The sequence below is a fragment of the Mustela nigripes genome, chromosome 5, assembly GCF_022355385.1.
Source record: "Mustela nigripes isolate SB6536 chromosome 5, MUSNIG.SB6536, whole genome shotgun sequence".
Classification (NCBI taxonomy): domain Eukaryota; kingdom Metazoa; phylum Chordata; class Mammalia; order Carnivora; family Mustelidae; genus Mustela; species Mustela nigripes.
The window spans coordinates 13,776,391-13,803,577 of NC_081561.1; the positions used below are offsets into that span (position 1 = coordinate 13,776,391).

The 27,187-nt window shown below is 48.7% G+C and overlaps 1 protein-coding gene across 2 annotated transcripts; it reads left to right on the plus strand.

Moving 5' to 3' along the window:
- The first annotated feature begins 901 nt into the window (after positions 1-901).
- CD83 (CD83 molecule) lies at positions 902-19,025 on the plus strand. Of its 2 annotated transcripts, none has more exons than XM_059399479.1 (5): positions 902-1,095; positions 1,212-1,327; positions 14,370-14,580; positions 16,852-16,958; positions 18,214-19,025. In XM_059399479.1, exons 1-5 carry the CDS (start codon positions 1,059-1,061, stop codon positions 18,340-18,342), a joined length of 600 nt encoding a protein of 199 aa, XP_059255462.1. In that variant the 5' UTR covers positions 902-1,058; the 3' UTR covers positions 18,343-19,025. The 2 variants fall into 2 exon arrangements, with proteins under 2 accessions (XP_059255462.1, XP_059255463.1); XM_059399480.1 differs by having other exon boundaries at positions 18,217-19,025.
- Positions 19,026-27,187: the final 8,162 nt, after the last annotated feature.

A 27,187-nucleotide genomic window follows, 5' to 3' on the forward strand; every position in this document is an offset into this window, starting at 1 on the left:
TTGGATTTAGCACAATTTCCTCTAGGCATTCATTCAAAGAAAACGAGCAATGTGGGAGCAAAGGTTTCTCTCCAAGAAGTTCATTGTAACAGTCACAGCGCCGTTTGTAATGTTAATAGTGAAGAAGCCATCTCCCACCACCAAAGATCCTGGACTCACTATAACGTTAGACCCATCATGTCTCACTCGATCTAATTGGTTCCAATTTGGGGTGGAACTGCCTGATGGAATATTCTGCGGCGAACAACATGATGCTGTTGCAACTTTCTAGTGGGGTGGAAACTCTTGCAAAATATTAAGCTAAAAGAGGGTAGGTTACAAAATAGTGGATAGAGTGTCCCATTAAAAAAAAAATACCAATGTATGCATGGAAGCCAAGACAACTTAAGTCAACAGAAGTTACTTGTGGGTGAATGGAAGGTGATTTCTATTTTCTTCCGCTGCGTTGTTTTGTTTTCGTCTGCGTGTGTGTCTCATTTTAACAGGAGAGGCTCTCCTTGGGTCTGATCGCCCCCGCCAGCAGGCAGGGAGCCACGTACTAGGCTTGCGGAGTTCCGCGGGAAGCCCGAGGCGTCTCTGGTGACAATCGAATCTGGAGAAGAGAGTCCCGAGTTCACCTCGGGCGTCCCCACCCCCACGCCGGGCGACTGGGGGAGCTGCGCCATCACTCTGACTCTGGGGTCGTGCCAGGAGTAGACCGCCCCCTCCCCTGGCCGGGCCTCGTTCCCGCTCGCGGGGAGGGTCAGCGGGGCCCCGACACGCGCGCCCGCGCCCTTTGCAAAGCCCAAGCGCGCCGCGTCACGCGCGGGTGGCGATCGCCGCGGCCCCGCAGCCAGCGCAGCGGCGCGGCCTCGGGGCGCGCGGGGGAGGGGCCGCGCGCGGGGGCGGGGCCGGGGCGGGGGCGCCCCGCGGGAGGCAGGCGCCGGGGAGGGCTGGCGGGTCCCGCGCTGCCGCCGCCCGCCGGGGATTCCCCCAGGCCGGCTCCCGGGGGAAGTCCCTGTACGCGCGTATAAGACAGCGGCGCCGCGGAGCGCACCCCAGGCCGGCAGTCCCCAGCCATGTCGCGCGGCCTCCGGCTCCTGCTCCTGAGCTGCGGTAGGGCCCCAGACGCCTGTCGCTCCCCTTCCCATCCCCTCCCGGCGATCTCCCCCCCACCGCCCCCAGCCCCGTCCTCTCGCTGGCTCACGCCGCTCTCTCTGTCGCTCTCGCAGTCTGCAGCCTGGCGTCCGCGACGCGGGAGGTGAAGGTGGCTTGTTCCGAGGAGGCGGACTTACCGTGCACCGTCCACACGGACCCTCAGGGCCCCTACAGAGTCTTCTGGGTCAAGGTAAGCGCGGCGAGGGCTCGGCCGGCTTCGTCGGAGGCAGAGGGGGACCACCTCCCTGGGGCTGGCGACCCTGTGTGTGGCCCCCAGCCGGACTACCTCCAACTCCCGGGTCTTCCCGCATGCCTCCCTTAACCAGTCCCCTCCGCATCTTGGTACCAGGCGATTAGATTAGATTAGATTTTTGTTCCCCAAGGACCTAATCCTCTTCCTGCCCCTAAAAGTGGCCTGAAATGAAGGATCCAAATAAGCCCCTGGGAGCGCAGAGACCCTCTTATTTTGGATGAATTCTGGAGGCCACCTGTGGTTGTGGCCGGGAGGCCAGGAAGAATGCAGATATGGATATCAGACAGGAGGCCTGGCCCCAGATTTCTGACTTCTCATGTCTGGGGACTGTGATGCCCAGGATTTGGGGCAGAGAGGGAAGGAATAAAGGACTAGGAGATCATAAGCTGTGATTTCGGCTTGTTTGCCTGCTGGGGTCGTCTGTCAGCCATCCCCATGGCGGCTTCTCCTGGCCCCTCGCTGGTCCTGCTGCCTGGGACTCTGGCAGGCAGCCCCTAGGGGTGAGAGGCACAGCAAGGGGGTCATCTGGGAAGGGGCCGGCCTCACCGTAAGAGAAGTGAGCTGCTCTGGGGCATTTTTTAAGGACTCCTTTCAACCGGAACATTTTCAGATGCTAAGAGCGCGGTTCTGGCAGTCTTTGACAAGCCAAGCAGTCCCTGGTCTTTTGCTCACCTGCGTACATGAGATTAGGGCCACAGGAGCACCTCTAGTTTGAGCCAAGTGCATGTGATCTCCCAGCCTTAATCAGGGGCTCTGACTGAATTGTCTGACCTTAGAGGAAATCCCTGCATCTGCTGCCTTCCACAGAGTGCAGGCCTTTTCTTCTGCCCTCCAAAAAAGATGCTGTAAGAATCCGCAGCTGCATCAGGCCAGTTAGCAAGGCGGCTCGGGACAGCTGTGTGTGTGTGTGTGTGTGTGTGTGTGTGTGTGTTCTCCTGACCAGCTGGTCAGTTTCCCCAGACGGTGCTGCGACATTGCGTTCCTGTATTCTGCACAACACCCAGTGGGTGGCCTGCTAATTGCGAAGGTGCTCCGTGAATCCAGGCTGGCTCTCCGTGAGTTCTGGGCACCTGCTATGTCGCTGCGGCCTTGGAGCACCATATCTTGTAGGAAAGTAGGTTTGTGACTATTCCCACTTCGTTTCCACTGTATTCACAGTGGGATCAGAGAATGTAGCAATTCCGAAATTGTTCTTGCAGTAAAAACAATAGCACTTAAACAGAAATATTGTAAAAACATGATTATTTGACTCCTCCCTCTGTGCCAGCCTCTGAGGTGAATCTTTACCTCTGTTATCTGTTTCAGTCCTTCCAGTGGACTTAAGAGATCATCTGCCCATTTTACAGATGAGGAAACTGAGTCTCAGGGTGTGAAGGAATCCCTGCTCACTGTTACCCAGCTGATTAAGGGAGCAGGAGGGTGGGATTTGAACCAAGCAGTCTGATTCCACAACCTGAGGTGGTTTTCAGAGGTGTTATCTTGATGTCTCTGTTTTCTACCTCAGTTACTTAAGGTAAAGAAAGTAAAGGTGTTCTTCATCTAGCCAGGCAGAGACTTAGTTATCTTAAAGAAGGTGGGGAGTAGGAGGGGGGACGTGAAACCACCATCCCCTCCCGAGACGAATTTAAAAGAGAAAATAGTATTAATATCCCCAGGGGGAGTAATTAAAAAGTACTCATGAAACGAGTAGGTGGCATTTCAGACTGTAAAGTTCCAACAGTTGTCAAGGTAAATCTTCTTGCACAGGGCCGTTTGGAATGTTGCAGTAAACCATAGCAATTAACCTTTGGCTTCTCCTTGGATGTCAGCTGATGATGTAATTCTATAATGTATGTGCTTGTTTATTGAACATAGTTCTTGCGTGATTTACCCTGAAGGTCTCTCAAACTCTGTTAAAAAAAAAAAAAAGATGATGGTCTCTTGGCATTTTCTTTTTTTGTTGTTGTTGGTTCATGGAATAGGGTTATTGCAAAATCATGCCATAGTTATTTATTTATTTATTTATTTTTTAAAGAGATAAACTGTGAACAGGTCGTGGTGGATAGGGGAGCTTCGAGATGCCAGTAAACTCTTCAGATCCCTTGAAAATGAAATGCATTGTTCCTTCAAGTGCTTTTTGACAGGTCTCAGCGTGTTCTGTAGGTAGTTATTCTTTTCCAGCCAGTAATTATACTTTTGTGCTTATTGTGTTTGTACAACAAAAGTGGGTAGAGTATTCTGGAAATCAGGTCAGTGGTGAAATGCTGAAATACTTAGTTTTACAGAAGATTGAGCATCTTGTCATTTTCCCCCACATCGCTTTCTTGCATAATGTTTCAGTGGACTTGAAGAGGTGGTTATAAGAGGAGGACCGTAAACCTGAGGACCACAGCCAGCCTCGTGCATGTCACCTTCCTCCTCATCACTAGTGTGGCTTGTCAGATCTCTTTGCACAGTCCACAGTGAGCTGGACAAGGGAAGCAGAGGGTCCCTTGGAGGGGGTTTGTTGTTGTTTTATTTTGTTTTTACCATCTACCAGATTGATTCACGTTCTCACAAGGACTTCTGCAAATCACAATTATGGTTATAATGGCTCACAATTTATTTTTTTGAATTTTTTAAGATTTTATTTATTTATTTAACAGAGAGAGAGAGAGAGAGAGAGAGAGAGATCACAAGTGGGCAGAGCAGCAAGCGAGAGAGGGGGAAGCTGGCTCCCTGCTGAGCGGGGGGGATTCGATCCCAGGACCCTGAGATCATGACCTGAGCAGAAGCTTAGCCCACTGAGCCACCCCGGCACCCCATGACTCACAATTTAAAATACCGTGTACCACTCAGTTCTCCCCCACCATTGGGTATCCTGCCACTATCCAATTGGCAGTGATTACTTGTCATTACCAAAGGACCCATGTAAACTGTGTGTTTCTTATCGTGCCTTGTGCGGAAAGATCCAAAACAAAGGGCATCCAATTAGCGTTTGTAACATTAGGGCGAGTGGGGGAAGAAACAGTGTCCATTTTATCCTCTGTTTCGAAGGCACAGTGAGAGGGGCTAGGGGAGGCTTAATACAGACATGTACAGGGGTCCTGGGGGAGTGAGGAGTGGGCAGAGATAGCCCAATTCCTGTGAACTCAACTCTTACTTGCCATGGACCAGTGTCCTTCTAACTGGGACCCATCCGTGGGTCCTCCTGTCATCCTTTCCTGCGTGTGCCTGTTAAGGCAAGGGGATGACTGAGATGAAATAGAAATGTGCATTCATTCATATATCCAGGAGAACAGCAGCTAGACTTAAGCCTTTCAAGTTGTGAATTGACTGCGGTTGTTTAGGGAGATCTTTTGAGAAATTACGTAAGCCGACTTTGGTCCAGCGTCTCTCCCATTGGCTGCGAGCCTCTTGCATCAGAGGGCACAGCGCCATCCCACGTTGGCCAGGAGTAAGCCGATCCATTAAGGAGATACTCCTGGCCTTCATGCTGAGCATGGGGTCATAGTCTCTTTACAGAAACTGCACTAGGTTTGGAGGGAGAGGATGATACTGGATGGGGTGTTTGAGCACGGTGATTTTGCCGCCAGTGATAACAAGTGGTTATTTATCAGAGAGGTGCACTGCCATCTTGTAGCATGCTGGGAGCCCCGATAGCCTATGCTGATACATAACGAAAGAGGATATGTAATGTCACCCTGGGAGATGACATTGCGGGGGTGAGGACAGAGACGCGTCACAAGACAAATGCCCTTTTCAGATTATTTCCAGCAGAAGGGAGAAAGGGGAAGTAAGACTGATTTCAGAGGTCAGTCTTGATTTTGTAATAGTGAGAAGGGCCCCCAGCGGGGACATTTCCTGGACTATCTCCAGGCTTCACGGAGCTGTGGCGGAGAGCTGGTTAATGGCTTGCATGAAGCAGCTTCGAAAGTTCAAGGATAGTCCCTACGCAGATCTTGCTTGTTCTCCGTCTGTTATGAAGCTGTCTTCCGTGCGTGTTGCAAATCTCCTTTTCAGTGTACTTGTATTTTCTGTCTCGACTGCCTTGTGTGATGGCGCCCCAAAAGCAAGAAGCCCTCAAAAGCAGAATCCCTTAGCAGAGGCTGGAATTGATGACCTGTCTGAGCAGATGTAATCTACACGGCCACAAATGCTGATGGTGAAGGAGCCAGTGTGTGCCACTTACTAGCTCACTAGACTTCCTTGAGTCTAGAATTTTATCTGCTGTGAGACAGAGTGAACAGCATGTTTTTAGGAGAGGAAGGAGACATTCTCATATTAAACAGAGAAGCCCTGAGACACTGAAATGTGAAAGTGATGTGTGTGTTAGCATCAAAGGAAAGTTCTGCCATCCTCATTAGCACCTACTTGGCCTGGTTGAATTGCTTTTATGGGCTTTACCTTAGGTCAAACCATGAAGAACTATAAAGTTGGTTTTCATAAGTCTCTTGTATTGACATTTGGATTAGCCAACATTTCTAAAGTCCCAACTTATTCCAAGTCCTGGCCCTCGTGCTGGCCATCTTAAAATCAACGGGGAGCTTTTGCCAGAGGACCATCTTGAGCAAAGGAGTGGAAAAGGAACCCACAAGCATTTTAAGGAACCAGTGGGATGGCCCAGGATCTGTTAGGAAGAATTGTACAGGAGAGGGCTGGGAGATGTTACAGAGAAGGTGGTGAGGAACCTCGGATGCCCAACGATAATGGCTTGAACTCCTTTTGGCAGCAAGGAGTCGTTGAAAGTTTTTAAGCAAAGAGAATGACCTAATGGCACATATTTTCAAAGAAGAGCATATCTCTTGTGGTGAAAGACATACTCGGATTCATCCTGGGAGATGCTGAGTCCCAGAGGGAGACCATGTTCTCTCCCTGCAGCAAAATCCAATCAGGTCAACTCAGCCGAGACCTCGGCACATTTCTGAGATTTGCCTTCCCTTCTTTCTTGGCTACCTGTTGTGTCCCCACAATTCTATGAATGAGTCGGCAACACAGCACGTGGCTGCCTCGGAGGGGCTCTGCAAGTCTCAGCCAGCTGCGAACAGGTCATCACTGAGATTTTGGGGATGTGACAAATCAGAGCAAAGTTGCTCCAGTCTTACTGTAGGAGGAAGAAGGCAGCTGGGGATTAAACAAAGAAATCAAAACCTTGTTTTCCATGAGTAAAAGGGGGAACCTAGGTCATGTGAGAAACAGTATTATCTTACTTCTGTATTTGGTTATGTCACTACACAAAGAAGAGGAAGTTAGGAGAAGGTCTCAGTGATGTAAGGGAAGGTTTAGCATAGAGCAGGGCTAAAAAGGGATTCATTACCTTAAAAAGGGTTTCTTCATCTGAAATTGTTTGCATAATCTTCGGACTTGGGAACCCAAGGCTTATTTCTATCACCTGGCGTTTTGTGGAACCGCAACCAGTCTACTGCGTGTTCTTGTCCCAAATCTCTAGGAGACAAGAGATTCCAGAAGAGGGGGTAGTTCATTAGGATTATAGGTCCGGGTGGAGAAAGCCCACGAGAAAAACAGGGTACCAGTTGCCATAAGCAATTCATAATCAGATACTCTGGGCCAGTTCTAGAGCACAAGGGTTCTGAATTGGATTAGGTCTGGAGGAGAGGCACGTATTTGAGTTCAGGGGACAAGGGACTGGTCTACAGGCTGAAGCCATGTGGAGAGACCTCCCTCCATGTCACATTAATTTATGGGGTAGTTTGAGGTATCCCTATCAGTGAGGACCCTTTTCAGTTGCGAAGTGTTGTGATCCAGTCAAACTCGTTTCAAGTAAAGGGAATATATTGGTTTATATAGTTGAAATGGGAAAAAAAAAAAAAAAAAAACTTTAAAACTGTAATTCACACTTGAAATTGAATTGTGTCCCACAGGAAAATTATCTCCGGTATCTGCAAATGTAACCTTATACGGAAATAGGGTCTTTGCAGAAGTCATCAATTAAAAAGTCATCAATTTTTAAAGCGAGGTTATACTGAGTATCTAGGGTGGGTCCTAATCCAATGCCTGGTGTCCTTGTAAGAAGAGAAAACAGAGCTACCGACATAGACACACGGGGAGAACACCGTATGAAGGCAGACGCAGAGACTGGCGGGATGCGTCCACAAGCCAAGGAATGACAAGGATGTCTGGCAAACACCAGAAGCTTCAGGAATGGGGCATGAAGCAGATTTTCCCCTGGACACTTCAGAGAGAGCGTGGCCCTGCCAGCCCCTCGCTTCTGGGTTTTTGGCTCCAGAACTGTGAGAAAACACATTTATTTTTTTAAATTTTATTTAAAAAAATTTAATTCCAGTATAGCTATCCCACGGTGTTATGTTAGTTTCTCATGTACCATATAACAATCCAACAGTTCTGTACGTGACTCAGCGCTCTTCATCCCCTGCACCTAATTCGCCCATCCCCCACCCGCCTTTCCTCTGGTCACCATCAGTTTGTTCTCTAGAGTTAAGTCTGGTTTTTTTGTTTGTCTTTTTTTTTTTCCTTTGTTCATTCATTTTGTTTCTTAAATTCCACTTCTAAGTGAAATCGTAGGGTATTCATCTTTCTCTGATTGACTTATTTCACTTAGCATAATACTCTCTAGCTCCATCCACATTGTTGCAAATGGTAAGATCTCATTCTTTTTTATGGTTGATAATATTCCATTGTGCGTGTGTGTGTGTATGTGTATATGTGCACACACACGCGTGCACGCGCGCACACACACACACCCCACATCTGCTTTATTCATTCATCCATCAGTGGATGGTAGGGCTGCCTCCGTAGTTTGGCTATTGTAAATAATGCTATAGTAAACATAAGGAGGCATACATCTCTTCAAATTAGTCTTTTCATCTTCTTTGGGTACCTACCCAGTAGTGGAATCACTGGATCATAGGGTAGCTCTATGTTTAATTTCTCGAGGCATCTCTGTACTGTTTTCCATGGTGGCTGCACAAGTTTGCATTCCCACCAACTGTGCACGAGGGTGCCGAGAAAATACATTTCTGTTATTTCAAGGGGCTCAGTGTTGCACTTCGTTATGGCAGGGTCGGCAACAAATCCAGCTGGATTTAGAGGTTCGTGACTATCTCCAGGGCTTGGTGTCTTTCTGTCCCTCAACTCTTCCTTTCTTCATAGTGGTTTTGTCATCAGCCTCCGTCCACATGGCCAGGAGACAGTGGCTGGTAACCGCAGTCTTGCGGACCCTCTCAGGGTCACATGCAAAGGAAAATATTGTGCCTCTCTTCTCATATTTCAGCAAATGTCTGATTATATTTAAGTGGCTTTGATTGGGTCACATGGCCCTCGGAGCCGGTGTCTCTGGTCCCAGATGTCAGGGCTGAAGTTACATGTGCCTCCTCTAGAACCAGGTGTCGAGATCTCGGAAGGCTTTGAATCAGTGCTCATAAGACTGCCCCTTACAGGCCCCGCAGGACCCAGAAGTTGCAGATGGAAGAAGGGATGCTTGGCGTGAACAACAAAAGGGCAAGTCCCAGTTTCAAAAGATTTTGCCGCCTTTAGTACCATGATGCTTTAGTAAATTCAGAACGTTGTAGATATCTTGGATGCATCATGGGTTGAAAAACAATTTCTCTTTTGAGCAGAGGTTGGGACTTCTAGGACAACTTTTCCAGGGAGGAAACGGGAAGTAATCAGCAGTAAAGAATGATGGAGAGCATGGATAGAGTGGAAAGCTATCAGATAGAACAACTTCCACAACCAGTGTTACCCATTGTAAAGCACTTTCATATGTTTTCGCTTTGGGTACTTAAAATAGCTTCCCGTAGCAAGTAAGAGAGTCGCAGGTGGGGATGTGAGACTCAGAGATGAGGTGCTATACTGAAGACGACCCAGCTCATGGACCACGAATCTGCACACTGGGCCTTTGATTCCAAAGCCAGTGCCCTTGTAACTCCCTCATTTTCTCTAAACGTCGCCTGTTCACTTGACAAATGCCTTTTGAATAATTCCAGTGTGCCAGGAGCAATTGAGAATGCTGAATGAAATGTGGGCTGGGAAAAGGAGAGAGAGTGGTAACACGTTTAGGGCTCTCTGTGTGATGGACAGATGGCTGCAGGGCTGATGGACAGTTCTACGACACACGTCCATCATCGCGGGCGTCTTCACACCGCCCTGGTGAGTTAGAATGACCCCCGTGTCCCCAGAGCAGACAGAAGCCGCCGGGTCAGTTGTCCAAGAGCAGAGTGAGCTTCGGTGGGGCTGGGCTCTGCTTCCAGGTCTGCTCGACTCCAAAGCCTGTGCTCTTAATTTCGTTGTCTCTGCCATACGCAGAACTCTCTTAGCAGCCATCAATTCAGCTCTGTCTGTTAGACCCAGTAAATTTCAAAGTGGAAAATCATTTTTCCAATAAAACTACACTTAGAAAAAAACGATGTTAATGTGCATACATTCTGCCCTCATTATGACATCAACCTCCGAGCCAAACTATTTTGCACGTTATAAAGAGCTGTTTTTATGATGAATGAGGATTATATTGGCACTTTAATTGAGTTAGAAACCAAGGTACATGAAAGTTAGTGCATGAGAAATGCAATAAAGAAAAAGCTGTTCAATGTGATTGGAATATATCAGATTACTTTCATACCACCTTTAAATACATAAAGTCCATACCTTTAAATACATTTAATCAAAATTATTGGATTAAATATTTAAATGCATATAGAAGCACACACATTTTGCTTCTCAAAAGGCTCTCTTCCTTTTCTTTTAGTTTGCTATCACATTCTTAACAGATCTCATGTATGATAAATTTGAATTCCAGATTTGTGATCAAAATTCTCTCTTTGCAGCAGGCATGGGACTATTTGCTCTCTTATATTCAAATATGGTAATTGGATAAAATTATTTAAACTGAAAAAATAACTTTTCACAGTAATAAGATTTTTGACTGAAATATCAGTTCAACTTCCAACATATTAATTCTTTATTTGATTTCTTTTATTCTAGTTTAAATTTGTCCTATTAAAATAAACACTTAATTCACATGCCCTTAAAATTAATACTTGTATTTGTTTCCTTTAGTATTCGTCAAATTAAAGAGTTTATTTAATTTGGGACTTGTGGTTTCCTTAAGGTAAAATCTCTATTTTAGAGAAAGAATATGTTACTCAAATTATTTAAGCACACTGAGGGCCTTGAGACAAATCAAATGTCCCTTGGCTTTCTGAAAATGAATTATCTTGTACTTTACCCTTCTCTAATCCAATCAAAAATATAGAATTGTCAGCATAAGAGTTAGTGCAAGGAGCGTGGATTTTTAAAACATAATTGGGATGACTGTTTTGAGGAATTAATTTGCCCAAATCGTGTTGTGGTTTAGCACACTACAATATTAGCTTTGTAAAGTACGCATTAAATAGTCCCCATCAATTATGCTTGGCTGTGAATGAATCCGAGGGTTCCTTTTGTTATAAATTACTATTTCCTAAAATGCTTTTGCAGAGAAGCAATGAAACGCATTTGGATTTGGAACGTTTAAAGAGCCGTTCTTTGCCAGTGGTTGATTTTGAGTCAGCTCAGATGTTTATAAGAACTCCTAAAACAAAGCCAAGTTGAGGATGGCCCCTTCGCTGGTTGCTTTGTTTCCCTCTTTCTGAAATTTTCTGGTTCTTGAGCGGTGCTGCTTTTGCCACAGTGGACTCTGCTGATAGCCGCTTGGTCACAGAACTGAAGTTAATGATTTGAACTTTTGGATAAAAAGTCTCTTGGTATTGCTGGTACCTGCTTGCTTTTTGAGCATACAATGTGAACATAAAATCCACAACTATTTTTGCAGCTGTAGGCAAATCCCAGAATCCCCAGATGGAGTCACGTGAGAAGATCTGTCTTGAAATGGCATAAAGATGGGGGACGAGGCGTTGTGTGTACCTACAGCCTGAAGCGAGAGGGAGTGTTCTGAAACATTTCCAGGTGCCCAGAAGGCTCCTTTTGCTATATTGGTCATCAGGCAAAGACCGCTGCTTGTGCCTTTGAGAGGAGTTCCCAAGTTCAGCCCGTCGTCTGCTCAGTTTTCCGGGTCATTCAGGAAGACCCAGGAAGAGGCCATTGGAAGATGGCCCCATGAGAGTTATTTTGCCATGACCCCTCGGATGGCTGTGATGGGTCAGTAAATCAAAATTCTGCAGGTTGCTTTGGGGTTCTTTGTTTTGTCTTTTCCCTTCTTCTTTCTTCTGCCTTTCTCATGCTCTCACTCGGCCTTAGTTCTGCCCTTTGAAAATAACTAGAGGCCCCCTGGAGGTTTTGCCGCAGGCCCCGTGGAAATCTGACCATCGAATAAACGCCTTCGCTGTTGTTACTGCTGATTTTTAAAGTGAATTCTTTTCTGCAGGTAGGCGGAAGGCCACCGCCAGGCCGTTCTGATCACTTGCACACACTCGCTCCAGCCGGGTTTAGCAGCAGCAGGATCACAGGGCCACCTTTCTGTAAATAACCACAATGGTTTGTTTCCTTCCCCTCCAGAGGGCTTCTTGGTTTTGATCTTGACTTTCAAATGGTTCTTTCTGATTTGAGGGAGGGGTCACTGGATGAGACCAGAGGCTCCCAAGGAGAAAACCGGAGATAATCTCAAAATGATTGTTGCGACCAAGTTTCTGTTGTTTCAGATGCAGGATTTCTAGCAAGACAGGATCTGGGGAAATCTATCAAAAATAAATTGAGCGGATGCCTTTGGAGGTTAATTCAGAAAATAAGGGTGGGGGAGACATGGATGCTGCAGAGACGGGGCTGTGTTCCTTCAAAGTGGTGGTGTGGAGGGGTGAGGGCAGCTCTCGGGACACATGGTCCCTGGAGGGTCCTGGGCACCTGCCCCTCAAAGGCCTGGTAGGAGGAAACCCCTCTGCCAGGCGCGGGGGACGGGGCAGGCGTGAGTACACAATGAGGCTGTAGTTTGTGGTTTAATTAGGCTTGAAAAGAGAGAAACTGGGCTCAAGTTGATGTATTCCAGAATCCGTTATGTGGCTTGAATTCCCCTTGAGTTTCCTTGGGCACCCCTTGTATTTTGCCTTATTTTTGATCATCTGAAGGCCCCAGTCTACAGACCCTTGATGATTTAGGGAGGAGTCTTTCAACACAGGAAGAACCGTCAAGAAGTGGGATTTACTTCCAGCGACTCTGCCTGAGCAGAGCCGTTCGTCTCGGCCTGTGAGGGGGCAGTGAATGGAGCGAATGGAGCGGGTTTCTTGCGGGAGCGGTAAATCTGCCACCAGATGTCCCTGCTGCCCGTTCCCAGCATGCTAACGAGCCTGCAGCCGGGCTTTCTGTCTGCCTCCAGGTGCGCCCCCTCGCTTAGTGAATGCAGTGGAAGCCAGCGAGCGTGTGGGGAGTGTGTGGTGTGTGTGTAGCACATGTGTGCTGTGTGTATGTATGTGTATTATGTGCATACTTTGTATAGTGTGTGTTTTGTGTGTGCAGTGTGTGTGGGTGTAATGTGTGTGGTGTGTGAAGTGCATGTGTAGTGCGTGTGTTGTGCATGTGCTGTGTGTGTCATATCTGTGTGTGTGCAGTGTGTGTGTATTGTGGGGCTGAATGCGTATATGTAGTGTCTGCAGCATGTTTGTAGTGTAGTGTGTGGCGTGTGTACAGAGTGTGTATAGTGTGTAGTATGTGATGTGTATGAGGCCTGTGTGTAGTGTGTAGTGTGTGTACAGCGTGTGTGTAGTGTGTGCCGCATATGGCATGTGTGTGGCGCATGTGTGGTCAGTAGTGTGTGGTATGTGTGCCGCATGTGTAGTGGGTGTGTACAGCGTGCGTGCAGGGGTGCGTGCGTGCCTTTTCCCGCGCAGCCCCTGCCTCCCCGGGCCCTGCCTGATTCCTTGGCTCCTGCAGTCCCCGCACTGGCTCCCCCGCGGCCAGCGGGAGAGGAGCTGCAGGCTCCCGGCGCAGGTGACACACAGGGAAAGGCGTGTGACGCAGGGCAGGGAACGCTGCTGACCCCCAGGTCTTTCCCGGAGGTGGCTTAGGGCGCTGTCCCAGCACTGGGACAGGGAAGGAGTGCCACCGAGGCGCAGGCTCCATGCTGGCCCCAGCCATCGGACCCAGGGCGGGGTGCCCCCCTGAGCGCGGACAACAGTGACTGCCTTCCCGTTTGTGTCCATCAGTTTTGGAAGCTTGAAAACATTTCCGTGGGGGAGCGGCGGGCCAGCTCATCCGGGAAACGCAAACTCTCCATGGGGGAATGGGGTGGTCGCCTAACCTTGCAAGTAACAGAAGATGCAAAGACACCACCCACCGGACTGCGGAGACAGTTCAGGGAGGGAGGCCGCCCCATCAGTGGGGCTGGACTGGTCGGCCTCTCTGGGCGGGGACGGTGATCGCGGCGGTCAGGGTCTTTCCACGTGCGTCCTGGCGTGAGCCGCGCCATCTGACATGGCCCATCTGCACACGGGGTGGCGGCCGCGCCCTCGTGCCCCACTGGAGGCTCAGCACCGTGTCCCCCGTGATGTCCCGCGGGGGCCCCACGCACACCACGGTTGGAAGAACGCAGTGTCCATTTCTAGGAGGCCTGGCTCAGGTGCCCCGTGCTATCCGCTGAGCCGCGCCCCCTTGGGAACATTTAGATGAAGGGCCGAGATGCTAGGAGTCATTCAGTGGGGGGAGCTGGCATTGGAAGGAAACAAGAGAACGTTTCAGACAGAGCCGTCGGCCGCGAAATGGGACTCAGAGTGATTCATGCGCTTCTGCTCGTCACCCTTGTCCGGCGGTCCTTCTTGTCCCCGGTGCCGCTCTGTCCTTTGGGGAGGCTGGAAGCTGGGTTACACGGAATCACCAAAGGCAGGCCTCACCCTGTCCCAGCAAAGATAGAGCCTGAAAGAATTTTCATAGATTTTTCTCCTCCTCCCCCGAAGGCCACACATGCATAATATTTTGTTTTAAAAAAAAAACAAAAAACAAAAAACTAGCTGAGGATGAATGTTATGAAAACAGGAGGCAGAACCTGATGGTGGTGGGCGCGTGGGGCGAATGTGCAGGCTGTGTCACAGTGTGATGAAGTGTGACTCTTTCTCGACAGCTGACGGAGGGCGGCCAGGAGCGGATGGAGGTGCCTCAGGAGGGTCTGCGGTCCCACCTGCAGAAAGAAGCCTCCTTAGAAGCCTCCGGGGAAGGACTCTACTTGAAGATCCGGAACACTAGCCGCTGCCACGCGGGGACGTACAGGTGCACGGTGGAGGAGCTGGATGGGCAGAGAAACCAAAGCGGCACCGTGACCTTGAAAGTGACAGGTGAGTGACCTGCTGCCCCTGTGTCCTCCTTGCAAAACGTATGGGCACTTGCAGGAGGTCCTAAAACCCATCCTCCCGACTGGAGTCTGACTGGGAGCTTTGGGTCGCATCCATGGCTGAAAGCTAAATTCTCCTACGAGAAGGTCATCACCTTTTCTGCTCCCTCCTTCCTTCTAAAGACAGATCTACCCTAGTCGGATAGATAGATACCAAATGTAGCCAAACCATGAACCCGGGTGTTGTGTATCCCTACAAGAGCCCTTTGAAGCCAATCAGAAGTATCCAAGACTAATTTTTGGAGGACAGAAAAACCGTGTAGTCCTGAATGCATCAGGCGGCTATGTTCCACCTTTCGGGCCTTTCTAACCTGGCCTAAGGGGGCTGTGTCTTGTTGCCACCTTTTTACCACGAGAACAGCCTTTCCCTCCCCTTTATCGTGATGACTTTGCCCCACACCTCACCTAGGGCCAAAGAAAAAGGACACGTGGGAAAAAAATGTCCCAGGGACAGAGCGCACATTTTTGCTCTATGCGGTAATACCAAGACTGGAGCTCCAGGACAAGGATTGTCTCTTTGGATTTTTTTCCCATACTTTTTCTTTATGGAGCTTAAAATATGCCTTGCGTCTGACTTTTGCCCAGCGCTTATTAAGGGTGGAAGCCTGAAGTGAGAAACATGCTGTTGTCATAGAGTTTCCTGATTTTTGCACCATAATAACTTTTCCCTTTTATTAGAAATGTGAAAGGAATCTGACTCAAGAGGATATTCCTTTTTTTCACAAGAACAGGATCGCTGTGTAGGGCTCAGTGTTTTGATTTGGTTCACGGTCTCTCTCTCTCTCTCTCACAAACACACACACACTCTCTCCTTATATCCTTCTCAGTCTCGAGCCCATTATGCTGCTCTGTTGACCTTTGTGCACCTGCTACCTCTAACACGACCCGCCCTGGGCTGGTCTCTGTGGTGGCTGTCACACAGTGGGCTGCGCGGGAATATTCATGGTCACACAAGTGCCCGAGGGAGAGCAGAGAGAGGAGGCCTGTCCTGTGGTGCGCGGAGCCCAGAGAAACAGAAAACAGCTGCTTTCCTCTCCTCTCCTCTCCCGACGGCTGTGTTGCCTGCAGCTTAGCTGGTGTGTCCCTTGGATCTGGTTCTGTTAGGAGCAGGGCTGCTCATTAGTATGTGACCTTGGGCCAGACACAGTCCTCTCATCCCTAAAACGGGGGCCCTCCCCTCTCCAACATGCTCTTATGGTGACGGAGGAAGGCGATATTGTACTCAAATGATTTGTCCCATGCCTGGATGCACAGAGTGCCAGATAAAGGTTAGGCACCATTAAGATGATGGCTCTCTACCTTTCTTTTCTTTAGTCTCAGACCCTGGTGAGATCCCACCTCTATTGCCGCTTATGAGATGTTGAATCCAGCCTTAGGGGTGGCCAGCAACCCCTGGCCGTGGGGGAGGACCTCCCCCATCACCTGCACTCCACCTGCCCCTGCCTGGGCCTTCCAGCAGATTCAGCACACATTGGCTGTCATGTCTGAGTGAGGAGAGGCTGTCCCGTCCATGTCTCCTCCTGGGCAGAAGGTCTGGCTGCTCCTGCCGACCCCTTGGCATCCCCAAGGGCTGCAGCCAAGCCTTTGGCAGTCCCCGGGGAGCCCCTTGGCTCACCTTGGCTGCTGGCCTTGGCCGAGGAGTCTCATGATTCGACAGAAAGGTGCTGACTCTGTCACCAGCCGGGCAGCTCGCCCGCCTTGTTCCTTCATCCCCTGGTCCTCCCGATGGCAGAACACCTAGCATTCCCCGCAGCACCGAAGAAGCTGGATAGATCACACAGAGCTTCGCATCCCGTGCGAAGACATCAGACAAGCCAGGAGAGGCCCGGCCTCTGAAATGGAGGCAGATGGGCAGCGGGGCCAGTCTGGCCCAGACTCCCGGGCCTGCCACCTGCCTCACTGCCTCAGCCTCTCTGAAGCCCGACCCTTCTGTCTGTAAGATAGAGATGCTCCCACCTGCCTCCAAAGCTCCAGTGAGATCCGTAGGCCAGGCCCGTTGCACTCAGCCAGGCACAGGTGCGAGCGAGCGCCAGCCGCCACGGTCATCGCTGTCGCTGCTGTCGCTCGCGCTCTTCTTCCCGACGGCGCCGGCGTGAGGTTGGGAGTGGGAGACAAGCAGGGCTCGCAGAAAGCCAGTGTGAAGCATTCTCAGCTTTTCATCATGGTCAGAAAGTCCTGTTCAACGGCCTCACGTTTTACTCATGTTTTGTTTAAGGGTGCCCTAAGGAACGCAAAGAGGACACTTTTCAGAAATACCGAGCTGAGATCGTGCTGCTGTTGGCGCTGGTCGTCTTCTACTTAACACTCATTATTTTCACTTGTGTAAGTATCTTTTTAAAAACTCCGATGATGATGGAAAGACAGGCCGGGGCACCAATCCGAATATATGCTGTAGACTGTGGATCATTTAATGGTGGTGAGAGATGTTCTCTGAACACTGCACCTGCCAAGGCGCCCGCACTGTGAGGTCACTGTGGGAAGCGCTGGGCTCGTTTTCCATCCGCTCGCCCTGCGCAGAGCACCATGAGGAGAAAACAAAGCAAGGCGTGTGAGGCAGGTTTGAGAAGGCCCGGGTGGGAACAGTGGTGGTCAGTGCAGCGGCAGCCTTCCACCATCCCGGGGCAAAGGCACCACTCTTGCCATAGGCTAGTGATCCTGGGCAGTCACGGTAGACTAGTAGACTAGTTTCCTTCTCCTGACCTTGAACTGCTTCCTCCAAGCGGGTTCTCTTCTATTTTCAGACCTTCCACCCACTCTTTGAGAATTAACCCCGAGAAGCCAGGGTAGTGGGGTGTACAGGGAGTGTCCTGGTGTGAAAGATGGCTGGCCAGTGCTTAAGTGTCCTTGACATGCCCTTGAACCGTTAGTAGCAGGCTCTCCAGCTTCAAGACCCTGACCCTTTTTCCACATGGCTACGCACCTGGATTGACCAGAGTTGTAGGGGAGCAAGGCCAGCTCTGGGCCGGGCCCACTAGGAAGTGCTCTGTCCCATGGATCACAACAGTGTCAGGAAGGACTGGCTACTTGGGGACCAGGACAGAGCTCACCCAAGAGCTATCCCTGGGCCAGTTCTTGTCACTCACTGGCCCCCACTATTCACTTCCTTGCCTCTCTGGCCATGAAGTCATCTCTTGGGTGCTATTTTGGACATCAGCCAATCCAGTAAGCACCTACTGTATACAGGCATTAAGCTAGGCACTGATAGGGGACATAAAAAGGTTATAGGACATAGCTCTTGCTCTCAAGGAGCTTATGATTTGATTGTTAGAGTTATTTGTGCACAAGATAGTTAGAATTACTGGAGTGCAAGTTTTAAAATTGAGTGACTTTAGTTTTTTGCAGGCAAATTCCTGTCTTGGTGGGCACTGATTTTCGCTGAAGATAACTAACCGTAGGGGCTGAAAATGGCCTCAGTCTGTAGTCAGGGGATCTTGTGGTCAGTTTGGAGTTGCCAGTGAAACAGTAGGAGCCCACTTGTAGACTGAACGAGGCTGCCAGAGTGAGCTGGCGAGCCTACTCTTAGGGAACGATGCATTTTCCCTATTATTCATCTCTCAACTTACCTTTTATTTTTTAGAAGTTTGCACAACAACAGAGTATTTTCCCAGATTTTTCTAAGCCTGTCATGGAACGAGCATTTCTCCCAGTAACCTCCCCAAAGAAACATTTGGAGCCAGTGACTCTTCCCAAGACCGAAACGGTATGAGCAGGATTTCTGCCCGTTATATTTCCTAAAGTCGAAGAAGGCTCAGTGGTACGCCGGGACGTCCCTCAGGACGAGAGAAGAATGAGCCCCACACGGAAGGAAGCATCCTGCCTGGGAAGGATGTCCTTCTGAAACCCTTGACAGAGGATCCTAGCCCACTTTTTTTGTGAGCAGGACTTCAGAAACTATTATGTAACTACGTAGTATGGGGCCACCTGCAGGAAGTCCCCGGTTCTGCAGCTCCACAGCTACCTTCCCTAGCATGTTCCTCAGCTATCTGGTCAACCTCTTGGAACTCTTTTCAGTCGTGTACAAGCTATGGTGAGACGCAGTTGGAAAGGGATCTTGGGAAATACGGATGCCTGGAGCTGGCCCTGTGACAGACTTGTCAGGACCGCTGTCCTCTGCACATCTGGGAAACATCTCTTTAAATTTGCTGTGTTTTCTTGCACCAGCCCAGATGGTTTATATCTGGGAGAAATCGACAGCCAAACTGTGAGACAGTGGGGAACATTTAGCAAACAATTTCCCAGTGTGAAGGCTCTGCTATTACGAAGGAGTATTGTGTGTTCATAGAAATAACAAGTTGATGAACTGTTCTCAAATGGGGCCTTTTCGTCTGGGAAAGACACCCATAAAGGAGCAATAAAGAAGAGTGCTATGTTTATTTTTATAGCCATAGATACCCGTCAAAGAAGGATTTGTCTTTTGTTCTCCTTTTGGAATCGACATGTATAGTCAGGTGTCAGGGCTGACGGACAAGTGACCTCAGTATGGAGGTAGCATATGAGTGAGAGGTCGGAGAAGTCAGAGGGCACGACCACGGGACAGCCGGATAGGTGATGACCAGCTGGAGATGCTGGCCCAGTCATGCAATCTGGCTTCTAGCCCCGGTTGTCTCACTACCTGTCTGTATGATCTTGAACAGGGTCCTCATGATTTCTCCTTTCTCAGCTGTAAACCGAAAGGTTGTTGTCTGAGTTGATTGCAATAATGTATGTGAAAATGCTTTGGAAAAGCATAAAGCACTATAAAAATTTGAAACTCCCTTGGGTCATTATCCTTGTTATTACAGTGGTCTTCTGGGCACGAGAAAATAGCTTTCACTTTTCATGTTTTCCAGCATTCCGAACAAAGAAGGCCACAAATAAGATTTTTCCATAGTCTTCTGTGAGTTATTTTGGGGAAGTGAGGAGGCCAGGTCAGTGACACAGCAGCCAATAGTACTCTAAGATATGGACGCCCAGGAACCCCTGGGCCATGGAGAGAAGGGAGTCCACAAAATGTTGCATTGACATTTTGACAGTTGCTTCATTTCTTTTATCAAACTTGGCCCTTTCCCAGTTTGCTTTCCAAAGAGATCTTATCCCATTAGTAGCATGTGCACAGCCCACACTGATATTAGGGGGTCAGAGGGAAGCCGAGATAATTCTGTGTTCTTGTTTCTTTGTCATACCCTTCATGTCATGAAGTGACTGCATGTGAATAGGGAGCGTTTTTCTTTTTTGGATTTCCAACTACTCCTAAAACGTTGGGATCAGTGATCGGATGTCTATAAACTAGTTTGAGAACTAGAACTCAAGATGAAATTCTGGAGGTGTTAACAGTGGCTGAGCACTGCCTCTGAGTGGGAGGGCGGTTATGGCTGCAGACCCCTAGCAAACAGCACCCCCTTGTGCCCAAAGATGCCCGGAATATCCATCTTCTAGCTGCCTTGCCACCAGGATGTCTACCATCAGCTGGACCACACGCGTGACTGCTGGTGAGGGCTAGGAGGATGGAAAGAAGGAGGGTCTTGACTTCAGACCCCTTACTGTGGACAGTCAGGGGCCCACACCTAGGATTCCTGCGGTTTCACTCAAGATTTGCAAATAGGTCCATTACCCTCAAAATGGTAAGAACAGTCTAGCACGAGTGGCTATAATAGTTGTAAAAGTATCATAGGTGAATCCTTTTTGGAAAATGGCTCTTTATAAAGATGAATGCTCATAAAACGTCTGTAGAAGCTGTAGATTCCCTTTCAGAGGAATCAGGTCCATTCTTAAATGCTTTTCCAGAAGTGCTGGGGAGACCCCTGGCCTAGTAATCAGGAAATCTCTGCTCAGCCGGGTTTGAAGCCCAGCTTCAACAGTTACATGGCGTACTGGTGAAACTCTGGGCCATGAACTCCCCTGTCTGAGCCTCAGATCAGATCTTTAAGAATAAGAACAGCATCTGCCTGAGAAGTTTGCTGTGAGGATTAAATGAAGTAATATGTCTAAAAGCTGAGCCCAGGCTTTGACAAATAGTCCACCTTAGAGTAATGTCAGAACAAGAAAGAACAAAAAGGCAGCTGAGAAGGTAGCAGTGAGTAGGAACCTTGGACAGACAAAGTGATTTTGTACAAAGCAAGGAATTGGCCTGGAAGTCGTGTTGCTTTCAGTGGATGAATACACAGTGAATGCTTCGTGGCCACTGGGATTATAGTTCAGGAAAGACCAGGGAGGGGGGCTGCCCTTCATTAGCTTGAGCTGACTCCAGTGGAAAGCATGATGGAGATTTGAAATCAGACTCAATGTTTGGCACCTAGTGTTGGGAATGAGAAAAGACATCTGTGTGTGTGTGTGTGTGTGTGTAAGAGACAGTAGGGTAAGGGGAGTAGGGCAGAATTTATCAAGGAGGGTGAACTGCCTTGATGGAGAAGGAAGATGATCATGGACCATACTTGTTCTTTGTCTCCACTGCCGGGAAAAGCTTTATTTTCAGGGCTCTCCTTAGTCTATGCAGTTAAATCTACGGTTCAAATAATTTCACCTTGGGATGTCCCAAGACACAAACACAGACATGAGTATCAGCTCCGTGTCTTTCCAAAGGAAGGCCTGTGGTTTTTGTTTTCATAAAAATTCTTAGCAGGTTTCATCACACAAAACACTGAGCTGCACTCACAGAACCCAACAGAGCTCGATTATTTGCCGGGCTTGCTGGAGAAGGGATCTAGCCGCAGCCTGTGGACATAGAGTATGTGAGGCTCATGTGTTCGACCCCGGAGCTTAGGGACAGTGGGAGTCTCAGAATAATACTGTCTGGTTCTCCTGCCCTTCCCTCATTGCCAACTTGATTTGGCTGGATTAAGTGGATCATTGTTTGATACTCCATCTTTCCCATGTAAAAACAGCCAAAGACCTAAAAATCCTCGGGTAGGAGCTGTTTGCTTAATTCAACAGCAGTTTCCCATAGCTCTGCAGCTGATTGTTTGCAGAGCCAGATTTGATCAAACTGGTTGGTAAGATACAATCAATCAGTTCTTCGGTCGGAGTCTATCACGGCTATCTATTATCCTCTTAAGACTGTGTGTTTATTTTCTAATTTTCAATTTTTAATTGCATGAGGAGATCAAATTTTACCCCCTGTAGAATTCTACCACCTGGAGTGTCTGGTGCGTTGGGTGGGTAAAGTTAAACCTTAAGTGTATTTGCTGAACGTTTACTCTGGACAAAGTGCTATTGTGGGAACTGTCTGTAATGCTCAGAAAAAGCAAGACACACCCTTCCTTTCAAGGGCTTGCAATCTAGTGGAGGGAGAAATGAGCTCCGAGCTGGGAGCACAGAGACCTGTTAACCTTAGGCAAGGGTACAAAGAAGAATGGGAACAAACAAAGGGCTGTGAGAGGGTCCAACTTCACGTGGGAGCGCCTTGGAAGGCTTTAAAGAACGGCTTCCATTTGAACTGGGATTTGGAAGATAAGCAGGATTTTGAACGGTAGTAACAGGAGAGAAGGTTTGGGGGGAATGGCAAAGAGAGGATCGCTAAGGCAAGAGATGGAGCACACACCTGAACAGCAACTTGTGTGGGCGTTTTGTAGGCAGAGGGCACCCAGACCCCTGGCCAGGTAGGGAGGAGGCAGTAATGGAGGGTTAACAAGTTTTTGTAGAGAATTTGTGTGGTAGAGCAGTCTCGAAGGATTCTGAGCCAGGCAGCCGTAAGACGAGATCCATTTCCAGGACAATAACCTGAAAGATAGAACAAAGGAGCTAGAGGATGTAGGAGGCAGGAAGACCATGGGAAAGACGGATGGAAGCCTGATGAAACACAGCACCCGCAGGAGAGAAAGGGAGGAATGGAGATGAGCTAATTCTTAGGCTCCAGAAAGGAGCTATCCCTTCTATCCTAACCTCTCCGTCACAGGCTGAACTTGAATCATCTTAGATCACAGAAAATGGCCTCATGTGTCACAGCCGTTGTGAGAGCTCACAAGACTCCGGTGGTGGTGTAGTACCAGATGTTGCATGAGTAAAGCTGGTTTTTTTTTTTTTTTAAAGATTTTATTTATTTATTTGACAGAGAGATCACAAGTAGGCAGAGAGGCAGGCAGAGAGAGAGAGAGAGAGAGAGAGAGAGAGGAGGAAGAAGGCTCCCTGCTGAGCAGAGAGCCCGATGCGGGACTCGATCCCAGGACCCTGAGATCATGACCTGAGCCGAAGGCAGCGGCTTAACCCACTGAGCCACCCAGGCGCCCCAGTAAAGCTGGTTTTATCCATCGTTACGCTCACTCCTGCCTCTGTTTCCCTGTCCCAGCAGACTAGTCCGGGGTTTTCCCCTTACAGAAAATCTGCTACTACATTTGGTTGACTCAGGAAACACGGAGTTCATGGTCCCAGCTCTGTGGGTGGGATTTTCCTGTGCTTACAGCCACACAGTGGAGTTTCTTTCATTCATCATTTCCAAGCCCTTAGACTTTTATCCAGCTGATGACATGCTACATAATTGCTCCTTAGCATATTTTTACAAATGAAATCTTCTGGAAGTTGGCTGAGGAACAGATCCTGCCAACAAAGCGGGATGATAAACCAAAAAGAAACCTTCCAGGTTGCTCAGTAGGTAGGGTGTGGCAAGCGTGGGGTGGGTATGAATATATCTACGTGGAAAATGGTGCCACGTAATATGGTTGCTTGTCCCAGAGCTGGACAAATGCCCTAGGAGACCCTTTCTGTCATTCAGATATGAGGCATTTCACTTGCAGACTTTCCTTTTCACTTCTTTATGTCATCTCCCCGTGGGATCCCACGCAGGCGCACAGTTCGGTAACAAAGGGCTATCAGGAAAACCTCATCTAGGCGGGGTGTATTTGTTTCCATGGTTCCTGAGAAGTTAGAGTGAAGTGAGGAGGCAGAATGTGGCCCCTGCCAGCAAACCTTCTCTTCTTTTCTCCTTTCGATGCATGAACACGTACAGAATCCCTCTGGGCAGCGGAGACGGACCTCACTTAGTGGTTCATTTAGATTCTGCATGAGAAGAAGATATTGTCATGGTAAGAGGGACTATTTCTTCAAATTGACCATTTCCCCCCTCACTCTTTTCCAAAGTAGCCTGTTTACAATCTCTTCTTGCAGATTATGGTACTTAGTAGAGACAAATAGAGAGAAATTCAGATACTGAAAAGCCTCAAGACATCCCGCAGAGTTGGAATGCTTTTTACAAAGGGGGAAAAAAAAATCTGCAAATGTGTGTGTACTTGCCTCTCTACCTGCAAGAGCCAGCTGGACGGCTCATAACCAGTTCCTATTCAGGAACAACAAAAGCCTGTGTCAGAAGTCAAGGGACAGGAGGCTGAGAACTAATAATAATTTTGCACTTACACAGCAGTTTTCATCCGAAGACCTCAGAGTGCTTTATAAACATTAATTAAATTGCCCCGCAGCCCCGTGAGATGGCTGTGTATCACTATTTCCAATTTGCAGGCGGTGGAGGGAGGAGAGAGGTATGCATGGAGCGAAGTTGGAACCAGGCCATGCAGCAGTGCACGTGGATCGTGGACTCAGAAATAGCAACAGGACCCCGTTCCCCCATGAAGCCAAGGCTAGGGTCATGCCCCATGGTAACTGCTGGGGTGAGGAGGAGATGGTCTGGCAACTGAGCAGCTCAGAACCCCTCCCTGGTAGGACCCACCTTGTGCAAGAAGTGAACAGGCTGCCACCTGCGTCGTGCTTGAAGGGTGTGAACACGTGCTTATCATCGCACGCCAGGCTGCTGTTACTGCAGACGCATTGCTTGAGGGGCCCTCAGGATGGCAGGTGGGGATCCCCAGAGGTGCTGCCTCTGGTTACCTTGCTGTGCAGTGGGGACAGCGCTGCGAGGGGCTGTGATGTCCACTCTGCTCAGCAGAAGAATCCCATGGTCAATTACTGATTTCTGCCCTGCCTGTGGGAAGAGGTAGCTGTGGGTTGAATGTTATGCAGCCCCCCGCACCCCACAAAAGATACATGAGTTTCTAACCTCAGGACCTGTGCACGTGACCTTATCTAGAAATAGGGTCTTTGCAGATGTTGTCAAATTAGGCTGACATCGTATTGGATTAGAGTGGGTCCTCAGTCCAATCACTGGGTTCACAAAAAAGAGGATGTTTGGTTACAGACACAGCAAAGCCAGTGTGAAAGTGGAGGCGGAGACTTGGGGAACGAGTCTAGAGCCTTCAGAGAGAGAGCATGACTCTGCCAACGTCTTGATTTCAGACTTGGAGCCGCCAGAACGAGGAGAGAATCCATTTCTATTGTTTTAAGCCACCCAGTTTGCGGTATTTTGTTACAACGGCCCTAGGAAGTTCACACGGGAGTCTAAACATTGGAAGTTCCAAATGCAGAATCATCAAATAGTCATTGACTTAAAAACTCATCCCACCATTGTAAATGAGTGAAGGAAGGTTTCCGGGAGAGATGGGGCCGTAACAGAGGAGGGAGGACAGAGAGGGTACATGGTAATGCCGGTGACAGTGACATCACTGTGTCCTCTGACATGGCACACGCTGATGGTTCTCAGCCACTTAGATGTTTTGGCAGGTCAGTCCTAGTATAATGTGTTGAATTGCAATCGTGCAAATGTATTTAATGTACCCCATTCCTTAATCCCTATAAGGAAATAGAAAGAAAAAATAAACGGTGTATCCAGAAGCCAGATCAAGGGTCACACGAAGGAAAAATAGTTTATAGGAATTAAGATCCAAAGTCTGGGAAAACTAGTCTGGAGTGGGTGAGGTTGCTGACTTTTGGGGCAAGAGACCATCTATTGCCTTTAGGTTCAGTATTGCCCTTTTAAGGCTTCTTATTTAAAGAATGCAGACAGTCCCGGGGCGGGGGGGTGGGTAATGGATAAAGCAATAAAGCAAAGCAATCATTCGAGGCTACATACAGTTCTGGTAAGAAAATGGTCTTCAGAGTCAGACAGATGTAAGTTGGAATTCAGGCTCAGTCATTTACTAGCTCTGTGGCACGAGGCAAGTCACTCGACCTCTCTGTGCCTTGATTTACTCCTCTGCTGAGGGGGGGGTCACGATAGTCTCATAAGCTTGTTGTGAGAATTCAATGAGTTGGTATTTGTTTCAATGAGACATGTAGTACTATCAGTAACACTTGCATCTGTTTGGATAGTGGCTCTCCTTCCCATGGAGAGTGAACGAAGAGGGAGGGGCAGGCTGGGGAGGGGCAGAGGAGGAGGTCGGGGGAGACTGCCCTGGCCCACCGATCCTGCATAGTTGACTCTACTGTTGGACTGTGGTTTGAGAAGTGGATCCCTTCTTTGCTTGGCCTCAGGTTAACCCTGTTCCTAGGATTCTTCTTTCCCCCTTGTCTAAGGTCCCCCAGAGCTGCTGGGAGTGAGAGCAGCAGCCTGCCCATCATCATAGGCCAGCTGCGGGCAATGGGGCTGCTTTCTCGTCTGCCCTTGCTCTCTATGGGGCCTGGAGATAGGGAGTCCCTGGAGGCAGCTCCAGTGTCAGTGGAATCCTTTTCACAGGCCCAGAACTAAGCAGAGCAAAGAAAAAACGTAGAAGTTGCTCCTATCAGACTGGGCCAAGGGAGAAACCAGCAACATTACCTCCTTGGGTAGTGATCTCTGAAACGCAGTTAAATGCATCAGCTCTGATTTACCCAAACCAAAAAATCTTTGCCAAGTGGTTCATTAGCTTCTCTCTCTCTCTCTCTTTTTTTTCTCACAATGCTAACAAGTTTTCAGTATAATTTCTTATACTTATATGTATACAGCCTGCTCCCAGGCTCTATACAACCAAAGGCACGAGTGTCGGCCTTGATAATGATAAAAATATCTTTAAATAAATAAATAAATAAATATATGTTTATTTATTTTAGAGAGAGAGTAGGGGCATGGGGGAAGGGCAGAGGGAGTGGGAGAGAGAATCTCAAGCAGACTCCCTGCTGAGAATGGAGCCCAATGACGAAAGGCTTGATCCCACGACCCTGAGATGGTGCACTGAGCCGAAATCAAGAGCTGGACGCTCAACCGATTGAGCCACCCAGGTGCCCTGATGATAACAATATCTTTGATGTCAGGTTTCCCCCACCAAATATGGCTGGTATCCCAAACACTGACCCAGCTCCTTATGGGTCCTCAGTGGCTCACCGTTGCCCTCCGCCACCACCAGGTTTTCCTCTTGGATGGCCGTGCTACTCTAGCTCTGCCACCTGCTGGACTTGTTCAGCAATTGCATCCTCCATACCTGGGACTTACCTGCCAAAAGCCGGCAGGTGCTATTTGTGGCTGTTCCTGCTGCTGTGGCAGAGGCCAGGAAACTTGAAAAAGCCTCTCTTGCCAATAAAAGCTCCCCAACTAAGTTAACTTTTTGAAATGTCTTTCTTCTTTTCTTAGAACCAGGACACTTCCCACCACCCAGGTGCTGTGTTCAGGAACATCTTGTCCCTGTGCAATTATCCAAAGGCTACAGCAAGGCCCAGGCACTCGCCAAAGACTCTTTCCTTTGACCAAACCTTGGCCAGGCTCCTTCTGTTGAACTAGGTCCAGCCTCGTCGTCTCTCTCTACTCTTGTAGAATCCACCTGGAGCAAAGTGATCAAAATCCT

What these genes read in the sequence shown, in the direction of transcription:
- CD83 (XM_059399479.1), top strand. Translation starts at nt 1,059, where the DNA reads ATGTCGCGCGGCCTCCGGCTCCTGCTCCTGAGCTGCG. An exon ending in CGTGACCTTGAAAGTGACAG is followed by an intron (nt 14,581 to 16,851) that starts GTGAGTGACCTG and finishes GTTTTGTTTAAG; the next exon opens with GGTGCCCTAAGGAACGCAAA. An exon ending in CACTCATTATTTTCACTTGT is followed by an intron (nt 16,959 to 18,213) that starts GTAAGTATCTTT and finishes TTTATTTTTTAG; the next exon opens with AAGTTTGCACAACAACAGAG.